This window comes from Ursus arctos, unplaced genomic scaffold (genome assembly GCF_023065955.2).
Source record: "Ursus arctos isolate Adak ecotype North America unplaced genomic scaffold, UrsArc2.0 scaffold_30, whole genome shotgun sequence".
Classification (NCBI taxonomy): domain Eukaryota; kingdom Metazoa; phylum Chordata; class Mammalia; order Carnivora; family Ursidae; genus Ursus; species Ursus arctos.
The window spans coordinates 13,072,526-13,095,842 of NW_026622986.1; the positions used below are offsets into that span (position 1 = coordinate 13,072,526).

Consider the following 23,317-nt stretch of genomic DNA (forward strand, 5'->3'; position numbering starts at 1 on the left):
ATATTAAAACACATAAATTTAAAAAAAACCACATAAATTCTTCCTAGTTTGAGTCTATTACAAAAACTGTTAATTTCTTACACTTTGGCGTCCTGGAAAAAGTCCAAGATCTAAAGCAAGAGTTTTTTGGACTGACTCCTGGCTCTGCTACTTACTAAACTGTGGGACCTTGGGCCAATCAGTTACCGTGAGCCTCCATTTCCTCATTCGTAAACACCCTATAGCGGTCTTGGAACGTGTGTATTCTCTTGGCAAATACCTGGCACTCAGCAAAGCGGTAGTCTTTATTACCTAAACGGCGCTTGCCTTCATATACTTGCCCTCAAAGTTAGTAAGCAACCAGGAGCAAAAAACTACATCCCAGTTCTCCGATTGACACCAGGTCACATCAGGATACCTCCGAAGATATCACAGAGGGTTTCTTTTGCTGGAAGCGGATGTGGCATTGTAAATTAGTGCCGGAGTGCGACGCAGCGAGAAGGAGGGATTTCCGCCGCAACGGCTTGAGCGTCTGCGGTACGGAGAAGCCCAACCGGAAAAAGGTGGGAAGAACGCTGGCCGCCGAGGGAGGTATCCGGAAGCGCCGGAGGGGGTGGGGGGTGGGGGGACTACATTTCCCACAAGTCCACGGGGCAGGGCGAGGGGCGGGCGTCGGGGACAATACCGGACGGGCCTTGCCCGGCAATGTCAAGGTAAATGCCGGCAGTGAGGCTCCGAGGGAAGAGTAACTTACAGTCTGCGCTTAGATTTCTGCTAGTAACCCTCCTAACCAACCCCGAACTGACAAAGAGGCCCTGGGAGTTCGGGGATTTCTGGGCCGCAAGACTCCGTCCCTAAAACCCGTATCAGTCCCTCCACGGTGGGCCTGGGGGCTCTTCCAGGTGCCTGAGGTCTCGGGGCGTTAAACTAGAAAGGTGAAGGCCCAAGGTACACCTTTCTAGGGTTGACAATCCGTACTGGGTCCTCACTGTTCCCTCCCCGAGCCCCGTGGCCTATTAAATCGGGCTGAAGCTAGTGGTGGTGCTGGGGAAAGTGCCCTCGTTCCTCCTTCCTCCCCCGGCACGGTCTACGGGCTGGCAACCTTCCCACACACCTTTGGTTACTCTAGGACGTTCTTGGCTCGAGGCGGTTAAAACTGCCAAAGAATAGCGGCCCAAACACTGCTGAACACTGTGTTCCAGCATCTCAGATTCTTTCATCTACTCTTTAGGGTGCCAGAACTCGAATGGCAGAACATAAGTTTCGCACCGAGCCTATCCGGATCTAAAGCCCTTTGCTTATATCCCATCACATTCCTCAAAACCTAACCTAAGAGGGCAGGGGCATTTTTTTTTTGCCCGATACTCCATCCTTTGGGCCCTGGCGCAGGATCCAACCCCGCGTCCCCTGCGCGCTTCCCCCTGTCAGGCTGCACTGGGATGGACGCCGCGGTCCGGTCTGTTCAAAAAGCTAAATGCGATCCATCTTCTCTGCCTTGCCTTCTTCTCTGGCCCTACCCAGGCGATCCACAGCAGCGCGCGTCGTCGCCTCGGACGCGGGGCGGGTGGGTGGAGTCGGCTGAGCGGCCGCGGCGGCGGCGGCAGCTAGTGGGTCCTTTAGTGGCTCTGGGGCGGGGCTGTGGGGACCCCGCCGGGATGGGGAGTGTGGCTGCTCCGCCAGGGTCTTGCGGGTGGGAGAGCGGCTCCGCGACCACGGGTGGCCGGAGCCCCTCCGTGTTGTGCTAGAGATGCTCTTCCTCTCGGTGAGTTGTTTTTCAGTCTCGGCGGGCCGGCTTCTCGGCCTAGGTCACGCCCCGGGGAGGAGGAAAGAGCTGGGCCACCTCGGTCTGGGTGGCCTGGATAGGGCAGGGTAACGGGGCAATGATCAGCTGCGTGGGCCTCCTCCCTTTGGACATGTTGATCCGCGGCTGCGCTCCATGTTCCAGTTTCATGCAGGCTCCTGGGAAAGCTGGTGCTGCTGCTGCCTGATTCCAGCCGACAGACCTTGGGACCGGGACTGGGGCCGGCACTGGCGGCTGGAGATGGCTGACACGAGATCCGTGCACGAAACCAGGTTTGAGGCGGCGGTGAAGGTGATCCAGAGTTTGCCGAAAAATGGTAAGTGCGCTGGGCCCGCGCTGGAGAAGCCTCCTGCAGAGGCCGGAGGCCCCAGTTTCCGAACCTCGCCTCCTTTAATCTTCTTTCTGCTTCTAGTCTTGCTAATTTAACCTACTTCGTTTTTGCGTTTAAAAGGAATGTAATTGGAGGGAAGGTGAAGAGCGTTAATTAATGACCTGCTGATCTTTCAAGCACAAGACAAATATATTATCCAGATTTTGAGTAGTTTTCATTGCTGAAAACAAAAGTCTGTCACTTAATGACTGCGGATTTGGATATGTTAAAAAAAATAAAACTGGGTTGGGGATGCTTGGTGCCGCATACTCATAAAGTGTACTATTAAGCCTTTCAAAAACTTTTGATGTGAAGGGAGGGAAAGGAAAGAATAGCTACATTCATTTGTAAAATGATTTATTTTAATAAATACACATATTTGTGACTTTTTTGTGTGTGCTATTCTCTTATTCTAGGGTTCCCTTTCTTATTCTTACATGGGGCCTTCCTTTCAGCTTAGGAGAAATATCATTCCAGTTCTTTTGTATTTAATGTGTCATTTCTCAGACAACTTTCAAAATTTTTCTCTTTTTTCTTTGCCGTTCAGCAATTTGACTGTGATGTGTCCAGGTGTGGTTTTCTTCAAACTTATCCTATTTAGCTTACAGAGCTTTTCAAATTTGTAATTTTATGTGTTTGACCAAAGTTGGGAAATTTAAAGCCGTTATTCAAATATTTTTTCCTGTGGAGAGGCTTGGCAAGGGGAACTTTCATGTTTTACTTCCTATCCTTCTTCATCATATGAATTATTTTTCACAATAAACTTGTATTTTTTAAATGATGTTTTTAAGCACTATTACTGTGCCAAGAGGGTAAAACTCACTGAATGCTCAATGAATACACTGTTATTGCAGTATTTAATATGGTCTCTATTTTAATTAATCATGAATTAACTTGGTAATGAATATTCAACACCGTTTAATAAAAATTAATTAATTGCAGATTCAAAAGATTTTAAAAATAAATATACACAAAAAAGTATTCCTTTGTAATCTCAAACGTCGAACTAGGGAAGGACATAGGAGGGGGTTGTTATTAAGAGTGAATGAAGAATATGTAAAGAAATAATACAGGAACTTACTTAGCTATTGGTTTTTTAAATGCCTGATTAAGAGAGTTTATAGAAAGGCATCATTCTGAGTTTTACGTAAGTTGTATCTTCATCCTTTCTCCTAAACCACACATTTTTATAATGTTTTGAAAATTGTTAAAGGTAGAACTTGGTGTCTCTAGTTTATTTTTTTGATATATATTATGTATTAAGAAACATATGTAAATATAATCTGTATATACATAGCATTTAAGAAGCTATTGCAAAGTTAAGATATCCTGCCAAATGGCACCTGTGTTGTACAGTATTCAGTATACTGTTATCCCCTGAAATTAAATTGATTTTTTTTAATGATTTTTTATTATATTATGTTAGTCACCATACAGTACATCCCTGGTTTCTGATGTAAGGCTCGATGATTCATTAGTTGTGTGAAATTAAATTGATATTAATTGAAGCTGGAAGTCTTATTACAATGAATTATTAAATTTTTTATAATAATACTTTTTAATTGGTGTCTGCCCTGAACCGTTTGGCAATGAGTAAGTTCTTACAGTTTTTTTGTTCCTTGTTGCTTAATCTTTATTTAAGGTCTAAACTTATAATCAATCCTATAGCATCTATGTTTGGTTTCTCCTTAGCTTTTAGAAACTTAAATTCTTTTTTTTATTATTATTTTTAAAAAAATTTTTTAAAGGTTTTATGTATTTATTTGAAAGGGAGAATGAGCAAGAGAGAGAGACAGCACAAACCCCGCTGAAGGGGGCGTGGGAGCAGAGGGAGAGGGAAAAGAAGACTCCCTGCTGAGCAAGGGAGCCCATGGGGTGCTCAATCCCAGGACCCTGGGATCATGACCTCAGCCAAAGGCAGGTGCTGTTAAGCCACTCAGGAGCCCCTGAAATTTAAATTCTTAGATAACATTTTTAATACAAATATCAAACATATTATGTGTGAGCACCTTGAAGACAGCTTATACTTTATCTGGTATCTTACACACAGAATATATATAATATGTTATCAGTTTTTACTGTAATATATTCTAATGTATATGTCACTCACCTTAACAAATAAACTTTTAAATCTTACTTTGATTTACTGAAGATACTATGAGACGAGGCTATTGGTGTTTTAAATGTAGATTTGTTTTATTTAAGTAGGTAACCATTTAAAAATATTTTTTCAAATAAAACTTTATTTCAAAGCTTAAAAAAATACGTGACCATTTTAACTGTAATTTCCCCATTTTTTTACCTCTGTTATATAAAGAAGGACCATATTATTGAAATAATATATCTAATAGATACTCCTAAAAGAACATATGTTATATAGAGATAATTGTTATTGTGATTTTGGAATTATTCATTCTTGGCCAAACCTGAAATACCACCTCTCTGCCTGTCTATGTTGTAATTTTCACAACGTTTATAAACTACTTGTTTTTGATTACTACACGTTATCTGTTTATTATGCAATCTATAAAGTTTTTAAAATATCTTTTTACATTTTAATTTTAATTTATTTTTTAAAAGATTTTATTCATTTATTTGACAGAGTGAGAGAGCACAAGCAGGGGGAGCAGCAGAGGGGGGGGAGATGCAGGGCTGGATCCCAGGACCCCGGGATCATGACCTGAGCCAAAGGCAGATGCCCAACCATCTGAGCCACCCAGGCGCCCCTTAATTTTTATTTTTATAATAATTTTGGTATAAAAGTAATATACAAACACACTGAATGTAAAAAAAATGTTTAAACACAAATAAGCAAAAAGGAAAATAAAAATAATCTTTATGCTTACTATTTTCAGAGATATCTTCTTTAACATTTTGATGTGTTTCCTTCTATTCTGCTTTTTATGTATATACTTATTACTTTATATAATACTTATTTTCAAAAATGGATTGTACTGGATATGCAATTTTTAAACTACTGTTTTTTTATCATTTTATAATAGATTGTGAAACTTTTCTCAAGCCATTGTTTATATTTTCATACCATACAATTTTTAAGGGCTGTAGTTATAAACTATCCTGTTGTATATATGTATCATAATTATTTAGGCAATTATTTATTATAAAACATTTGCATTCCAATTTTCCCTGTTATTAAGTATTGCAACTTATAGCATTCATGCATACAGTTTGAAATTTTTTACATAAAAAAGGTTATAGATACGCTAGAGACATATATGAAGACTGATTTTCACTGAAATTGATGTGTCCAAAATTACAGAGGTAGGAAATGAGAAATCTCTCTTTTTTTTTTTTTAATTTTATTTATTTATTTGTCAGAATGAGAGAGAGAGCACAGTTAGGGGGAGCAGCAGGCAGAGGGAGAAGCAGACTCCCCACTGAGTAAGGAGCCCGATGCGGGGCTCCATCCCAGGACCCTGGGATCATGACCTGAGCTGAAGGCAGACACCTAACTGACTAAGCCACCCAGGCGGCCCGAGAGGCGGCCCGAGAAATCTCTTTTATCTTGGATTAATTCTTTTTCTACCACAGCACGTACTGGTTGACTTTAGCCAAACTTCCTTTTTCATCAAGAAATTGAAATTTGGCCAAAAGGAGTTGAATTTCTTAATACTGAAGTTTTTTTAAGTATAGTGTACATTTAGCTTTTTCATTTATGCTAGTCAGTTTGGTTTGTCACAGTCTTTCAATAAAAAATACCTTATTGTAGTTGCCTAATGCAATTATTCTATATTTTTATATAATGCTTTTTAAATGACATTTGACAGTTATTTTAGTTACACCTACAGCATATTTGTTCACTTACGCTTTTACTTACTGAACTATGTTAGGCATTGTTATTAAAGTATAAAAATCTCGAGAGATTTTTTTTGAATTGAAGGAGTATAGCAACTAACAGAGCCATAACATTTGTTTCTATAAGACAGGAAGAAATGATTATCTGAACTATTAATGAAATATTTAAAAATCACTATTAGTATAGCTAAGCTGATTTATAGCCTTAGATTATCGATTGTGTTCTCTAGGTGATCTGTATTTAATATGTTTCCAATAGGTTCATTTCAGCCAACAAATGAAATGATGCTCAAATTCTATAGCTTCTATAAGCAGGCAACTGAAGGACCCTGTAAACTTTCAAGGCCTGGATTCTGGGATCCTATTGGAAGATACAAATGGTAATTTCATATAGAGAGCTATGGAAGGAATTTTATTTTAGTGACATAATTATCATATGACATATTTTTGTGGTTATGTATTCTAAGCAGAAGTGTTCTAACGTGCTCGATCCAATTTTTATCCTCCATGTGCTTTTAACACAATTTCATACAAGTAGAAAAGTCTTGGGGAAGAGAGGAAAGCAATAAAACCGAAAGGTGTATCAAAGATAAAAAAAATCATTTTCAGTTAGTCTTTCCTTTGATGGGGTTTTTTCCATTTATTGTAAGAAGAGCAACTCCCAAAGTCAGTTAAACAAACAAACTCTCCTGCCTCTTGTACCTACCAAGAAAAATAATGACTTTACTTACGCAGTGACACTGTTTGCTTTGAGCCTTTAGATGATAAGTAACTAGGCGCATGACTAAGGGACTGCGGTGCTAACTTTTTATCTAGGCTGTCCCTCCTGTCCCACTGTACTCGAATAGAAATTTGATCTTTAATATACTTAAGAAAATCATAAAATAGCCAGAGATACCTCTGTAACATAGACTATATGTGATGAACAGAGTATTCTAATTGGTGAAGAATGTCTTAAGAGCCACACATTTTGATGGCTCAATTTCTTTTTTTTTTTAATTCCATTTATTTGAAAGAGAGAGAGAGAGAGAGCAGGGTGAGGGGCAAGGGGAGAAGCAGACTCCCTGCTGAGCCCAGAGCCTGATGTGGGGCTCGATCTCAGGCCTCCGGGATCATGACCTGAGCTGAAGGCAGATGCCCAACCGACTGAGCCACACAGGCGCCCAATGGCCAGATTTCTTTACACTGAATTGGAAGTCCTTAAACTCCTTTGAGGATTTCTTAGTACTGTACTTTCCTCTAAGTTCTTTATGAGTAGTCATAGATTATAGGTTAAATGTAATAGCAGTGTGTTATTTAACCTGTTTTAAGAAAATTGATTTACTTTATGGTTTTTCCTCAGAAGTGACCATTGGTGGATCTAAACTGCTTCTGGAAAAAATGTGTAAAAAGAAAGCTTTTCATTTTAGGCAAAAATTTCAAAGGACTGTTCTCATTATCTAGGGGTTTAAAAATGTCCTATGCCTCACATTTTTGTTTTTTTAGACATAGGAAACCACTTTTATTTTTTGAGTGTGTAAGTTAGACTCTTGTTTAAATTCATGGAAACCTTTAACCAAAACTTCTGTTCATTTAAAATATGGCTGTGATAGTTCATTTCATGTAGAGTTCTTTTTTTTTTTTCCATTTTTTTTTCATTTTTTTTTTCATGTAGAGTTCTAAAATGATCATTTCTGTTACTGTTCTTTACAATATAAAATTGTTGAAGAGTTCTTAGCAGGTATTTTTCAACAGTCTATAGTGTCTGCTCTATAGTGTATATAATATAGTCTCTGTAATCTATAGTCTATAATCTATAGATGGGCTATATATTTGCAAACTTTAAATACTATTTAATTTGACGGTTTATTTACTCTGATACTTTTCTTTAAGATGGTACATTTAAAGTGATCCTTTGAGAGTATAATATCTTTGTGTAGGCTTTAAGTAGAGAGCCTGTTTTAAATTAATGATCCTATAGCATTGACTACAAATTGTATTCTGAGCAATTGGAAAATGTGTTTTTTTGTTATTTGGATATTCTCATTTCTAGGGATGCTTGGAGTTCATTGGGTGATATGACCAAAGAGGAGGCCATGATTGCATATGTTGAAGAAATGAAAAAGGTAGGGGAAATAATTCACAGCAGAAAATGAAAATATTCATGGGGCACCTGGGTGGCTCAGTTGGTTTAGCGTCTGATTCTTGATCTCAGCTCAGGTCATGAATTAAAAAAAGGAAGGAAGGAAGGAAGGAAGGAAGGAAGGAAGGAAGGAAGGAAGGAAGGAGAAAGAAAGAAAGAAAGAAAGAAAGAAAGAAAGAAAGAAAGAAAGAAAGAAAGAAAGAAAGAAAAGAAAGAAGATGAAAATATTCAGAGCAGCTCTAATAATTTTGTTATCAAGCAAATTAGCTGCTTTGTTTTAAGGAACAAAGAGATCACAATATATTAGAATAGAAATTTTAAATTGTTGAATTTATTAGGGCTTTATCTGTCTCCTCATGTTCATCTTAAGGTAAGTGTTTTTTCCTTAAAATCACATTGGAGTGATGCAATGTGATTTTTTTTTTTCATTTTCTCTGTCTTTCTCCATAGTCAACTTCTTCAGAAAGTGTGGAAATAGGAATCTTTTGAAATATTGAATATTTCTCAGGAATCTGGGCAGTACCTGGGCTGTCTTGAAAGCATTTCTGCTTTGGAACTTTTTATTTAGGAGAAGTAGTTAACAACCCTGCCCATCAGTGTTCTCATCAGGTTTGACTCAAGAATTGAGATACTCCCATCACGGGACTTCTTAGTAACAAGCATTTTTCTCTGAATGCAGAGATCCTTCAGAAGCAGAATAAGATGCTTTTAATTTCTCTGATAATTAGTAAGGAGGGCATTCCTTACTAGCTAGCTCTTTTAAGTCTGTTCAAGGGATTGTTTTGAGGAGCAAATTTATGAGGAAATCTTGGATTTTAAAGATACTCTTACACCATTTCTATTTTGGAATTGGATCAGAAATTGTAAAGTTTAGGTCCATTTGATAATCTTAAATACATTTTCTGTGAACATAAAGAAAATCTGTAAAATGGAATAGTTCTTTTGCCAGATTGTTTGACAGTGTTAATTTCTAGAAGTAATTTCTGTTTGGTCGATTGAGATTCATTTGTTTGTTTTATTTTGTTTTCTTCTGTACTGCTCAAAGTTGTGGCCTTTGTTAAATTTTTGCAGTTTTTATTTAGTGGACCTGGTTTATCTATAACAGAAGGCAGAGTTTGGTCCTTTTGGCTGTTAACTGTATCAGTAGCACAACAACAAAGGAAACTTTTAAAAGCCAAGAGAGAAAATCTAAAGCCTTTTTGGTTTGGTAACTATTCCTTTTCTTTCTTTTAAATATCATTATAATTTTTAGGACACGCTTCTATCATGTAAAGTTGAATTGACACATTATGTAAAATTTACCCATTTCCCTATCCGATTTGATTAATTAATAATGTAGCCACAGTTTAAAGTGGGAGGGAGATGGATTTAAACTACACTGCTGCCTTTTAGCTGTCTTAAGATACTTCCACTGTGCCTGTAGATTTCTATAGCTACTTCTCTAGTTAAGAGAATATACCAACTATTTCCATTCAAACTTTTCAAATTTCATTTTTCATATGGTGAATACAATAAAATTTATAGTAAACTTCTAGAGATAAATCTAAGAATGTTAGGATACCCATAGATTGAAAAATTTGATTAGTTTTTTAAAGTATTTTCAGAGATTTGCTTTGTGGACATCAGCAGATAAAATTGTATGCTTTTAAATAATGATGTGGCAGGAGATGGGAGGGACTTGGCTGGCTCACTTGGTTGAGTATGCAACTCTCAATCTCAGGGTTGTGAGTTCGAGCCCCATGTTGGGTATAGAGATGACTTAAAAATATATATGTTTTAAATAATGGTATGGGGTTCTACATTATCCCAAAGATTTGATTACTGAATTTGGGACTTTTTAAAAAGATTTTATTTATTTATTTGAGAGAGAGAGAGACAGAGAGAGATGCAGAGGGAGAGGGAGAAGCAGGCTCTCCGCTGAGCAGGGAGCCTGATGCGGGGGTGGGGGGGTGGGGGTGCCTAGATCCCAGGACCCTGGGATCATGACCTGAGCTGAAGGCAGACGCTTAACCGGTTGAGCCACCCAGGCACCCTGGGACTTCTAATTGCAATAATTTACTAACTGAACCGGTTGTTAAATTATATTTGTAAATATAGTTCACTGTGCTATTGCTCTTTAGAATTACTCTTTTAGTATAAATCTCATTCTGCGCTTTTGCATTCACATGTTTAAGAACTTATCAATTTAATTTATATCTTATAATAGATAATGTCTTATGGAAAATTGCTTTTTGTAATTTATAAACTGCCCAGTGAAATATCACTGAAAAAGTTGCTGGAATAAAAAATTCTTTTAAAATAATTTAATAGGATCTTAGCTTTGAGGGAGCAGAATAACTAATGTGGTTTGTGGGAAATAATCCATAGTTCTTTAAATAAAGTTAATTTTGATTCATAATGGAAAGGAAATATGAAATTCTATTTTCTGTACAAATTTTATAGGCTATCTTTTTTTTGTTGTTTTAAAGATTTTATTTATTTATTATTTATTTATTTTTTAAAGATTTTATTTATTTATTTATTTGACAGAGAGGCAGCGAGAGAGGGAACACAAGCAGGGGGAGTGGGAGAGGGAGAAGGAGGCTTCCCGCCCAGCAGGGAGCCCAATGCGGGGCTCTATCCCAGAACGCTGGGATCATGCCCTGAGCTGAAGGCAGACACTTAAAGACTGAGCCACCCAGGCGCCCCTAAAGATTTTATTTTTAAGAATTTCTTCACCCAACATGGGGCTCGAACTTAGAACCCCAAGATCAAGAGTTGCGTGTTCTACTGACTGAGCCAGCCAGCCACCCCCCAAATTGTGTAGGTTATCTTAATGAGGATTTCTGGAGAATTCAGCCAGAACTTGAATAATATGCATCATGTCTGTGGGATTTAAAGAGAGATTGTTGTACTCAGCACTGCACATTGGAATCACTAGGGGGATCTTGTTTAAAAAAAAAAAAATGCCCCAGCATAACCCCAGACTCATTATTTCAGGATTTCTAAGAGGATGGGACAATCGCTGTACTAGAGGGAGGATTCGAATAGAGTCTTATAAAGGATGGAACCTGAAAGTTACCATGGCTGAGAGTCTGGTCTGTAGCTCTACGAGTCCAGAACACTGGCCTTCTCTTTTTAAGTCTTGACTGATGATAACCATGTTCTGGAGATTTAGAGAAAAGCCAGAATGCTAATTTCTTTTTTTTTTCCCCCCCGGAACGCTAATTCCTTAACTTACAGTGGGTGTTATACCTTCTAGTGCGCAGCAGACTCAGGATTGAGATAGAGGACGCTCCTCAAAATGTCAGAGGCACTTGGGAAACTGGAGTAGTGATTGCTGAGATTGTCTGTTGAACCGAGTGTAGAATACTGAGATTTGGATGACATTAAGAGATGTGTCCATCTGACCAAAAAAAAAAAAAAAAAATCTGAGGAATTTAATCTTTGCTTTACAATACAGCATCTCTGTACCTTTAATAGTAAATTTTCATCATGCAAAAATGATGTTTCTTACCAATGAAATGTGCTGGAGAAACCTAGAAAAATATCGTGCTGCTTTCAGAGTCCGTGCAGCTCACCAAATAGTCTTCATTTGGATAGGTTACAATCCAGTTGACTTGATTTAGTTTACTTACACTGTAAATAAAATCTCTGGGGTTAAGGAGTACTTACCTAGACTGAGATTTCCCTGGCTCTGCTGGTCTTTCTGTGTCTCTGTCCCAGCCGAGATTGTGTGTGTGTGTGTCGTGCGTGTGTGCCATTTCTTTTATTTCAGCATTGGAGTGAGGGAGAGAATTTTGCAGGTGCAAGATCATTCTTCTTGGGTTTTGTATTTTTTAAGTTTCTTCTTCAGAGACTAACCTCTTAAATTCTGGGTGTATCTTACCATGACCACTTGTGTCCCGCCTGTATTGACTACTGAAATTCTAGCTTATCGAAAGAAAAATTACTCTGCTTAAATTTGCTTAGCACTGACACATGCTACATTTCTTTAGTTCTGATATTTGAAATCCGTAATTCAGTCTGTTACCTATGGGGTATGAGAAACCGAAACAGATTTGAGTAGCCCTACTTACAGACAAATCTGAGAGACTTTTGAGAGTAATCTTTAACGGAGAGATAACTAAAAGAGATGTGGTTTGAAAGAGGATCAATGGAGATGTTGGGTGGGGTGGGTCAAGATGGGCTATATGATTGGCTAACTAGATTCTGTTGAGTCTTTACATACGTACACTATTCCAGTATAGAATAAAGGGTGCTGGCTTGTGTTCGAATTATATCTCTGCCATGTAGTAGCTGGGACTTCGGTCATATCAAAGTAAACGTCACCAAAAAAAAAAAAAAAAGTAAATATTACCTAATGGTTTCAGTTTTTGGGTTGAATCTAATTCTCAGAATTATTATTGTAATCTATACGAATTACAGATCATGTATCTATAATAAGCTATAAAAATGCCCTCCCTAATGGCCCCAGCCTTACAATAACAAGTGCTTCCTTCTACAAAAAGACATTTTCTGGTTAAAGCAATTTTTTACACTCCTATCCATTGATAGGAGCAGCAATTAGATAATCTACTCTGAGCTCTAAAATTACATTATAATCACTAACACCAGTTATTTTTAGCATAGTTCATTCTGTATAATCTCTCAACACACCCCCGCCTTGTTTGTTAAATTCCTTGTGTGTGCTAGACGCCTGGAAATACAGGAGTGATCAAAAACGGATGAAGGCCTTGTTCCAACACTGAGCTTACGTTGTATTGCGAGAGGTAGGCAGTAAGCAAACAGTAAAGCAGGGAGAGTGACTGATGAGTCTGAGGTTGAGATGAAACTGGCCACTTTAAAACTGTGTATAAGCTGAAAAATATGCAAAAGTGATAGAGGATTTTGGTTGCTTAAAGTAATGAATGTGTTCATCTTAGTAATAAAAGTAATATATGTAAATGAAAAAAATCCAAACTTCAGAAAAAAGTCTAAAATGAAAAGTGAGTCTTCCCTGTTCCCTCCATTTTAATTGTTTAAGTGATAATTACTTTTAATTCTATTTTGTAGATTGATTCAGAAAACACATAGATGTATCTATATCTATATCTTCTTATTTAAAACGAGAAAAAACCCAATAATGGTATTATACTACTGGTACTGTTCACTACTTTTTGCCTATAAAAAAAATTTAGATGTTTTCCCTGTCAGCCCACACAAAGCTAACCTTATTCTTTTTAAATATCTGAAAAATATGTCCTATATGGAAATATTTTATCAGTTACCAGTTGATGGCTATTTATTTGAATGCCTTTTCAGTTAATTTACCTTGCTCTTTAAATTTGATGATTCTAAATTGGCCCATAGGTATGAAGGTGTCTGAAAGTGATGACCATTTCCTACTTTACTTTTGTGCCCTTTTAGAAACACTACCTTAAAGAACAGACAGAATAATTTTACTCTCACCCCAGCATTTTCAATTGTATTTAACATTAGTGCCTTTAGTTTTTAATGCACAATTTATAGGTTATTGTGTAAAATTTTAAAAGAAGCTTGTATAAAACAATCTTCAAAATGAAGACACTTTTAAATCTTTAATGTACTTGAAACTTTTCTAGGAGAGTATACAGCTTAAGTATGTAATTAATATAGATACTTTGGGGAATCTATAAATGAACATCAAATCTCAAAAATATTACAAAATAAATTATAAATATTATGTTATTTGGTATTGGTGTAGATCATCAGATTAGTAGTTTGTGATTTCACAAGATTTGTTTCTTTTGATTACAGATTCTTGAAACTATGCCAATGACTGAGAAAGTTGAAGAGTTGCTACATGTCATAGGTCCATTTTATGAAATTGTAGAAGACAAAAAGAGTGGCGGAACTTCTGATTTAGCCTCAGGTTGGACTGTCTTACCTTGTTTTTAATCCAGCAACTGATATATTATGCATGCATTAATATTTATATGTCTAATTTTTTTTTTACTTTCACATGCCAGTCCGACTGGAGAAAATCTCTAAATACTTGGAAGGTAGGAATAATGACATCCATGTAAACATTTTGTTTAAAATTTACATGCCAAAAGAATTTTGCACAAATTTATATAGCTTATAAGCTTGTCACTCCAGAAGTTTTCATTCCAAGCAAATACATTGCATAAAATTCAAAAATACTATAAACGCTTTAGTTTACTTCAGTTATTAAAACAACAGGTGGCTCACTAAGTGTACACAAAATTAGAACAGAATTCATGATTTTGTTTCAATAGATCATACTTTCTGATTCGCTTTCTGAATTACATTAACAGTGCCATGGCTGAAATGATTTTCTAGCTAATTTTAACGTGGGTATGTTTATAGTATAGTTCAACCACATAGTGTAGCAACCTGAAACAAGACATCGGTGAATTCACTTAGCTTGGTCTTTTTTTTTTTTCTAGATTCTAATTTTGTGCTCTCAGGAAAGAATTGAAAGGCTTATCTTTTACATACTAGCAGGAGTTGAATAATAGGCAAATTTCCTGGCATTAACTGTAAACATTTGCTCTTTAAATTTCTTTTTAAGAAAACAGAGTGAAATGAGCCTGTAAGAATTATTTCAATGATAATTATATATGTTTTATTTTCCTGGCATCCCTATTTACAAGATATCTTTTACTAATTGACAGAAATTAGCCGTTTCAGCACAGTTACCTTGCTGTCTGTCATAAGATCTGCAGTTTGTGTCTGCAATAGTAGCTGATACACTGCTCACTGGGCATAATGCTCTATAACCACATCCTCTAGAGCTGATTTGCTTAAAGGAATCGAATTTTAACAAATAATCTTCCTTATAATTCGTGCTAGTCAATGCAGAAAAAATATTAAGTATTTCCTCCGTATGAAGCATGTTGCTAGGATTCAGAGGGGAATAAATCTGGACCTGTTTTTAGGTCCTGTATCATTTTTGCATATTTTTCGGCTTATACACAGTTTTAATGTGGCCACTTGTATCTTTAAAATTAAGACCTGAACATGAACTAATTGAGCAGCAGACCCTGACCTGAAATGACATGAAGCTATTTTAAATCTTTATTCTATTTAGTGTGACTGTTCATATGTTTTGCTGTAAAAACTTTATTTAATATATAGTACATACAGTATATGACCTTTGCAAAATTAGAAAACTGGATTTTAAATCAGATCTGGATCCAAGGGTTATAAAGGATGTGGACCTGTACCATAATTTATTTAACCTATAACATTCTAATGGACATTTAGATTGTTTCCTCTTTTTTTTATATTAAGTTTTTAATTTTAATTTTAGTATAGTTAACATACTATGTTATGTACCATGTTCCCTTTCTGATTTTCAAAAAATGCTGCTGAAAGTAACCCTGTACAAATGTCATTTAATATATGGGAAGAAATATCTGTAAGAAATAGTATTAGAAATCTAATAGCCAAGGTCAAAGTATATGGGTGTTTCATAGTCTGCAATCTTGACTTTTTTTTTTTTTTTTTAACAAAGAGTGGTATTAAAAGTAGCTACTTAGGCCCAGTAGGACAGATGTATCTGTCTCATATGGGGTTTTTCATAGTATACATACATAGTGAGTTTTGAAATCAGGAAGTATGAACTGCCCAACTTTGTCCTTCTTCAACATTGTTTGACCATCCTGGATCCTTGGCATTTCCAAGGATTTTATTTTAGAATCAGCTTGTCAATTTTTTGCAGGAAGGGTCACCTAGGATTCTGATAGGGATTGCAGTGAATTGTAGGTCATTTTGAGGAGTACTGTCATCACAACAATATTGTCTTCCAATCCGTTTATTTAGTTCTTTCATTTCTTTCAACAGTGTTTTGTCATTTGCAGTATAAAATTCCTACACCTTCTTTTGTCAAGTGTACTGCTGAGCATTTTATTCTTTTTACTGTTATTATAAGATTATTTTCTAATTTCATTTTTGGATTGTTCATTGTTAGGTTGTAGAGATACAATTGATTTTTGCTTATTGATCTTGTATCCTGCAGCCTTACTGAACCTTTTGTTAGTTCTAATCGGTTTTGGGGTTTTTTTTTTTTGTAGATTCCTTAGTATTTCATGTATACAAGAGCATGCCATTTGCAAACAGAGACCATTTTACTTTTTCTTTTTCATTCTGGATGCCTTGTATTTTTCTTGTCTAATTGCTGTGGCAAGAACTTCCAGTACCATATTAAATAGAGATGGCAAAAGCAGACATCTTTGTCTTCTTCCTTATTTTAGGAGCAAAAAACATTCAGTCATTTAACATTAATTATGATGCTCGTTGTGAATTTTTGTAGATGCCCTTTATCAGATTAAGGAAATTTTCTTGTATTTTTAATTTCTTCAGCATTATTATCATGAAAGTATTTGATTTTTGTCAAATGCTTTCTCTGCATCTATTGTGATAATCATGTGGCTTTTGTCCTTTATTCTGTTAGTATGGTATATTACATTAACTGATTTTTGAATGTTGAGTAGGGCTTGCTAGAAATTCTCTGTGCTTTCCACACCTCTCATCACAGAACTGCTGTGATGCTGGTTTTGCTGCTGTCAAGCAGTTTTGCTATAACCGTACATTTGATGGGGGTTTAGGGGATTCCCTGTGCTGAGTTTTGTTGAAGATGTCCATGAGTGGTGGGTGTTTTTGTTTCTTGGGTTTTGTTTTGTTTTTGTTTTTGTTGTTTTTTTGGTTAGTGTTTTTTCTTATTTGTTTGTTTTTTGTTTTTGTTAGTCTTGCTTTTTCTGGTTGTCAGGGAGAGAACAAGATTCATAAACTGTGATGCTGCATGGTTCTCTAGGAGAGAGTAGAACACAATGGCAATGGTAGAGTTGAGTTCTTACTCTTTTGTTCCTGTTTAAGATGTATGGAGATTTTGAAATTTAATATGTTGTTTGGGATGCAGGGAAGCATCCAAAATGCATTTGAGTAAGCGAAAATGAGCCCAAAAGTTTATGGAGGGAGACCACTGTTTTTGGCCAGTAGCCGTGTAGGAGGCCTTTATTATCTTAAAGAGTGATAGAAATGTAATTCCCTTTATCTCAAAATGAGGTCCAGTAACCAACAGCATTGGCATCACAGGGGAGTTTTACGGAAATGCAGAATCTTAGATCACTCCAGACTTACAGATTCAGAATCTGCATTTTAACTGGATCTCAGGTGATTCCTAAGCATGTTAATGTTTGAGAAGTTCTGATGTATTTATTCTCAACATATGACTGGCCAGTAGGACAATGTATGTGCCTTTTTAAGTGATTGATCGCATTAACTGATGCTTAAAAAAAAAGATAAAGCCTTAAAGGTAATAAAAGGTTAAAAAAAATTTTAAATGTAGTTCAATTATAATATTGATGAGATTGTTGTATTTGTTTTCAGTATGCTAGCATATAGCAACTGTCTCGTCATTTACTGTGTATAAAGTAGATCATTCATCTCTAACTTTACTATTTTGGTTGATAATTAACTTAAAAATAACATTCTCTGTCTTGTTTAGAAAGGATTTAAGATAGCTTTATCATTTTTGTTGTAAACTGAAACTTGAAGAGGTTTATTTATGTAATATATGTATATTTATAGTCAAAGAAAAGAATAAGAAAAAAGGTAAGTTTTATCAAAATTATTTTATTACTTATTTGTAAATGACAGTATTATTTGTAAATTACAGCCTTGTTATATGTTATACCACTAGCGATTAAATGATCGTTTCATATTTTAGATCTTGGTAATGTTCTAACTTCTACTCCAAATGCCAAAACTGTTAATGGGAAAGCTGAAAGCAGTGATAGTGGAGCCGAGTCTGAGGAAGAAGAGGCCCAAGAAGAAGTGAAAGGAGCAGAGCAAAGTGATAATGGTACTCTTTGGATGATGAGCTAATAATTTAATATTAAATAAAATATGGAGCAGTTTGGGCTGATTTGGTTTTGTATGAGAATTGTGTGTATGGTGGGATATGGGCTATTGACCTTATAACCAAGTTTTTTGTGGGCCAAAAGTACAGGGACAGTCAGCCTTGTGCAGAGATAGAGTAGATGGAATTGAACACTAACAAGAATAGACCACTTTTCTAAATGTAATGCCTGAAATGCTGCATTAGAAATGTATTCATTTTATGGGGCGCCTGGCTGACTCAGTCAGTAGAGCATGCGACTGTTGATCTCAGAGTTGTGAGTTCAAGCCCCATGTTGAGCATAGAGTTAAAAAAAAAAAAGAAAAGAAAAAGAAATGTATTCATTTTAGGTATTGTTCCAGATATGACTATGCATATGTTACCAAGGAGAGGAGACAGGTTAAACTCTGAAGACCTTATCAAGAGTAGAATGGAATCCAGAGAATTGGATACAGGAAGAAGTTTTGATGAAGAGGGAACATTGGAGTCATGGGGTACTGCACTGGGGGGCCTTGTTAGTAAGAGTACCAGTGATTCTTGGGAAAACTATTTGAGAAAGGGGAGGCAGGAAGACACTAAAACAAATGGCACAACTTAGTTTTGTCTTTCTAATAAGATATGACAAATAATACCTTATTTGAAGGATATTTTTACTGACTGTGTTAACCCCTTTGTACTGCTGGGTCTCGCAGGGCAATTTGCCTATGCTTGAGAGAGTGTAAAGACCTTGAGAGGTTATCTTTTAAAAGGGGTTCTAGGGAAGCCTGGCTGGCTCAGTTGGGAGAGCATGTGACTTTTGATCTTAGGGTTGTGAGTTCAAGCCCCATGTTGGGTGTAGAGCCTACTTAAAATAAAATAAAATAAAATAAAATAAAATAAAATAAAATAAAATATCTTCTAGAAGATTCACAGGGAACTGAAGCAGTTTTGAGTGCGCTGTCAGCATATAATAAACCCCTTTTCAAGGAGTACTCTGTCTTTCTGATCCAAGTAGGAAACTGATCCAAGGGATTATGGTAGATTGGAGAAATGATTACTTGATATTAGAACATATACACAGAAGTTGACCTGCTATGAACTTTTATGAATCTCCCTACTTTCTTATAAAAGATAAGAAAATGCTGAAGACATCTGCAGACCATAAGAATTTGGAAATCATTGTTACTAATGGCTATGATAAAGACAGCTCTGCTCAAGATACACAGAATGACATTCATGTCGGTTCTTCCCTGAATGGCAGAAGTGCTGAAGAAATAAAGCCTGTAGATGAAAACTTGGAGCAAACTGGAAAAACTGCTGTCTGCATTCACCAAGGTCTTGTCCCATAATAATTATCTGCCTAGCCTCTTTCCTATGAACGGAATATTGTTTTCATTGTTTTAGGATGTTTAGGAGCAGTTTAGAATTTTAAAACCTCTTATTCAGGGGGCACCTGGATGGTTCAGTCAGTTGGGTGTTCTACTCTTGATCTCGGCTATGGGTCTTGATCTTGGGGTTGTGAGCCCACATTGGGCTCTGTACTGGGTGTGGAGCCTACTGAAAAAAAGAAAGAAGGAAGGGAGGGAGGAGCTAGAGAGAGAGAAAGAGAGAAAGGAAGGAAAGGAAAGGAAAGGAGAAAGGAGAAAGGAAAGGAAAGGAAAGGAAAGGAAAGGAAAGAGGGAGGGAGGGATAGAGGGAGGGAGGGATAGAGGACGGGAGGGATAGAGGAAGGGAGGAAGAAAAGAAATTCCCATAAAAACCTTTTAGTCAGTAATATCTTAGGGTTTATTAATATTATAAGGGTGTATAGCTTTGAAAGATAGTGAATTAGGGGCAACTGTTATATTTTTATTGAGACATTTTTTATTGTGTTTTTGTATGGCATTTTAAAATAAAATTTTGAAATGTTTTACTTTTATTCCTGTTGTTTCTTTTAACCTAAACCTCTGATTATATGATGTCTTTGCTCTCCAGTCAGCAAGATAAGTTATAGTCTTTTCATATCTTAGGACTCAGGGGTGAGCCTGTAGTATATATTTGATGAATTATGAACATTGCTGCAATTCAGTCAAGAAACCAGGAAATATACTGTTTTTTTTTTTTAAAGATTTTATTTATTTATTCGACAGAGATAGAGACAGCCAGCGAGAGAGGGAACACAAGCAGGGGGAGTGGGAGAGGAAGAAGCAGGCTCATAGTGGAGGAGCCTGATGTGGGGCTCGATCCCATAACGCCGGGATCACGCCCTGAGCCGAAGGCAGACGCTTAACCACTGTGCCACCCAGGTGCCCCAGGAAATATACTTTTTTAATATAACAACTGAACTTGAATAGTTGCGTAGCAATTTAGTCCTCCTAGCTTTGTATGGTTTGATATGGACAGTATCTTTGTGTAATTACATGATAAACTACTTTATAATCTTTTCAAATAAAAATTTTCAACTAAATTTAAAGTTTTGGTAAGCTGAAAGAAAAAATATGGCTTAATCGAATTTGTCTCCAGTATGAAAATTATATAGAGCTGATAAATTTTAAGAATGGAATAAATGCATTTTTCTTCAGTTAGAGAATAATAATTCCACCTGGACATGTGTTCATTTTTAGATATAAATGATGATCATGTTGAAGATGTTTCGGGAATTCAGCATTTGACAAGTGATTCAGACAGTGAAGTTTACTGTGATTCCATGGAACAATTTGGACAAGAGGAGGTAAAAATGACATTTTTTAATTGGTAAATTTTCAAAGTGATATATCAGAATTCAGCACATAACTTTTTATTTACTTTTTAATTTTTAATTTTTATTAAATTTTATTTTTTGAGAGAGAGCACACATGTGTGGCGGTGGGGAGAGGAGCAAAGGAGAGGGGGAGAGAGAACCTCAGGCAGACTTCACACCCAGTGCAAGCCCAACGCGGGGCTCAGTCTCACAGCCCCCAGATTATGACCTGAGCCAAAATCAAGAGTCAGACTCTTTAACTGACTGAGCCACCCAGGCGCCCTGCATAACTTCTTTTAATAGCAGATGTACATGTTGTTCATCACTTTGAAAATATACCTATAAAATATTTAAACATTTGTATTTAAAATTATTTTTGTGAATTTAAAAATAGATAATATTCCTAAATATTCAAAAATATTTAAATATTGTTATTTGTAATATATTTATATTTGTAAATATTCTGAGGGAGGTGGGATGGGGAAGGCAGAGGGTAAACTCTTAAAGCTAGTCCCTGTGTTGGAAACATTGATTGACAGTCAAGAAAAGTGAATAATTTTCAAATAAATGTGTTCTTCACACTGACTTTTTTTTTTTAGATATAATTAACATACAATACTATATTGGTTTTAGGTGTACAACATGTTGATTCAATGATTCTGTATATTACTCGGTGTTCGCAAGTGTAGTCACCATACAACTCTATTACAGTGTTGTTGACTTTATTTCTTATGCTGTACTTTCCATCTCTGGGACTTATTTAGTTTATAGCTGGAAGTTTGTACCTGTTAATCCCCTTTATCTATTTCACCCACCTCCGCCACATCCATCTCCCCTCTAGCAACCACCAGTTTGTTTTCTGTATTTAAGAGTTGTTTGGCTTTTATTTGTTTTTTAGATTCCACACGTAAGTGAAACCATACAGTATTTGTCTTTGTCTGACTTATTTCACTTAGCCTGATACCCTCTAGATCCATCCATTTTTGTCGAGAATGACCAGATTTCATTCTTTTTTTATGGCCAAGTGATGTTCCATTGTGTATATATACCATATTTTCTTTATCCATTCATCTATTGGACACTTGGGCTGCTTCCGTATCTTGGCTTTTGTAAATATTGCTGCAATAAACATAGAAGTACATATATCTTTTCAAGTTAGTGTGTTCATTTTCTTTGGGTTTATACCCAGTAGTGGAATTACTGGAATGTTTGGTATTTCTATTTTTAATCATTTAAAGAACCTCCATACTGTTTTCCAAAGTAGCTGCACCAATTTACATTCCCAGCAGTGCACCAGGGTTCTCCTTTCTCCATATCCTCACCAACACTTGTTACCTCTTGTCTTTTTGATACTAGCCATTCTGATTGGTGTGAGGTGTGTAGTGCTTTTTGAATACAGTAATGTTTTTATCTCATATTTATGTTACCTTGGTTTCTGTCCTTACTGTAGGGTTTATGGTGTGAAGGCATTACATCTCATGGGTTTAACTAAATCTCTGACATGTTAGAAGACTTCATGCTTTCAAGGGCCTCATCTCACTTAACAAATTATTGTTTGAAAGAAAGTCAGTTTTGGGGCGCCTGGGTAGCGCAGTTGTTAAGCGTCTGCCTTCGGCTCAGGGCGTGGTCCCGGCGTTGCGGGATCGAGTCCCACATTGGGCTCCTCGGCTGGGAGCCTGCTTCTTCCTCTCCCACTCCCCCTGCTTGTGTTCCCTCTCTCGCTGGCTGGCTGTCTCTGTCAAATAAATAAATAAATAAATAAATAAATAAATAAATAAATAAATCTTTAAAAAAAAAAGAAAGAAAAAGAAAGTCAGTTTTTTATTTCAGTTTTTTCAGCTCAGTTTAAATAAGTTGTACAGCTTATAGATCCCTTTCTAAAAGGTTGAAATTTTGAAAGATTGAATAATTGCTTTGTAGTAGCTAAAAATAGAAAATGATTCTAGAATAACTATTTAGTGGAGTAGAGACTTGGTTGAAAGTGCTGTTCTGAAACTGAAGAAGAGATTTGAGATAGGAAATATTTTTTATATATACGTATACATATGCTTCTGATGTCCTTGCAAACCAGTAGACCAACACAGACCAGTATACTTGGAATTTTGTTAGGTGGATTAGATTCCTAGGATTCTTTTTAATGATAACAAGTGTAATTTTATTCAATTTCCAATAAGCTGTGTACAACTTAGAAATATTTGCTATATACACCATTCCTACATATTCCTCCCTTTGGCCTAATAACTTGATTTCAATTTTTTTTTCCTCTTTTGACCCCTTAAATTTGGTGTTCTTCAGGAATATATTCCTAGTTAGTACTCCCTTGGTGTCTGCCATCTCTCACGTGCTGCTGATTCTGAACGTGTTATCTCCAACCTATATCTCTGCATTCTAACTGCCCTGTTAAACATCATGCCTAAGAGCCTTAGTTTATACTTACCTGTAACTATACCGTTGTCTCTTTCTGTCCCCTGAAACCTCTTTGTCCTCTGTATTTCCTATCTTGGTGAGTATCACCATCTGGTCTTTTCCTTTCCCTTACTTCCCACATTCAGTCTTCAACTACTGTTGATTCTGTAATCTCAAAAGTTCTCAAATCACCCTCTGTCCTGCTGCTACTCTATTGGTACAGGCTGACATCATTACTACACCTTTGACTTGGCTTATAC

At 36.5% G+C, this 23,317-nt stretch overlaps 1 protein-coding gene across 5 annotated transcripts in view; it reads left to right on the forward strand.

The window, feature by feature from the left end:
- The first annotated feature begins 625 nt into the window (after positions 1-625).
- ACBD5 (acyl-CoA binding domain containing 5) overlaps positions 626-23,317 on the forward strand; it is a 40,694-nt gene continuing 18,002 nt past the window's right edge. Inside the window, exons 1-9 of one of the 5 annotated variants that reach the window (XM_026490268.4) lie at positions 626-692; positions 1,925-2,096; positions 6,226-6,346; positions 7,999-8,071; positions 13,846-13,960; positions 14,058-14,090; positions 17,783-17,917; positions 19,064-19,267; positions 20,536-20,642. In XM_026490268.4, coding sequence (XP_026346053.2) covers positions 2,021-2,096; positions 6,226-6,346; positions 7,999-8,071; positions 13,846-13,960; positions 14,058-14,090; positions 17,783-17,917; positions 19,064-19,267; positions 20,536-20,642 — 864 coding nt within the window. In that variant the 5' untranslated portion in view covers positions 626-692; positions 1,925-2,020. Of the gene's footprint in view, positions 1,742-1,924; positions 2,097-6,225; positions 6,347-7,998; positions 8,072-13,845; positions 13,961-14,057; positions 14,091-17,782; positions 17,918-19,063; positions 19,268-20,535; positions 20,643-23,317 lie in introns of those variants that run through there. The other 4 variants (XM_026490266.4, XM_048219407.2, XM_026490267.4 and 1 more) reach the window with 4 other exon arrangements.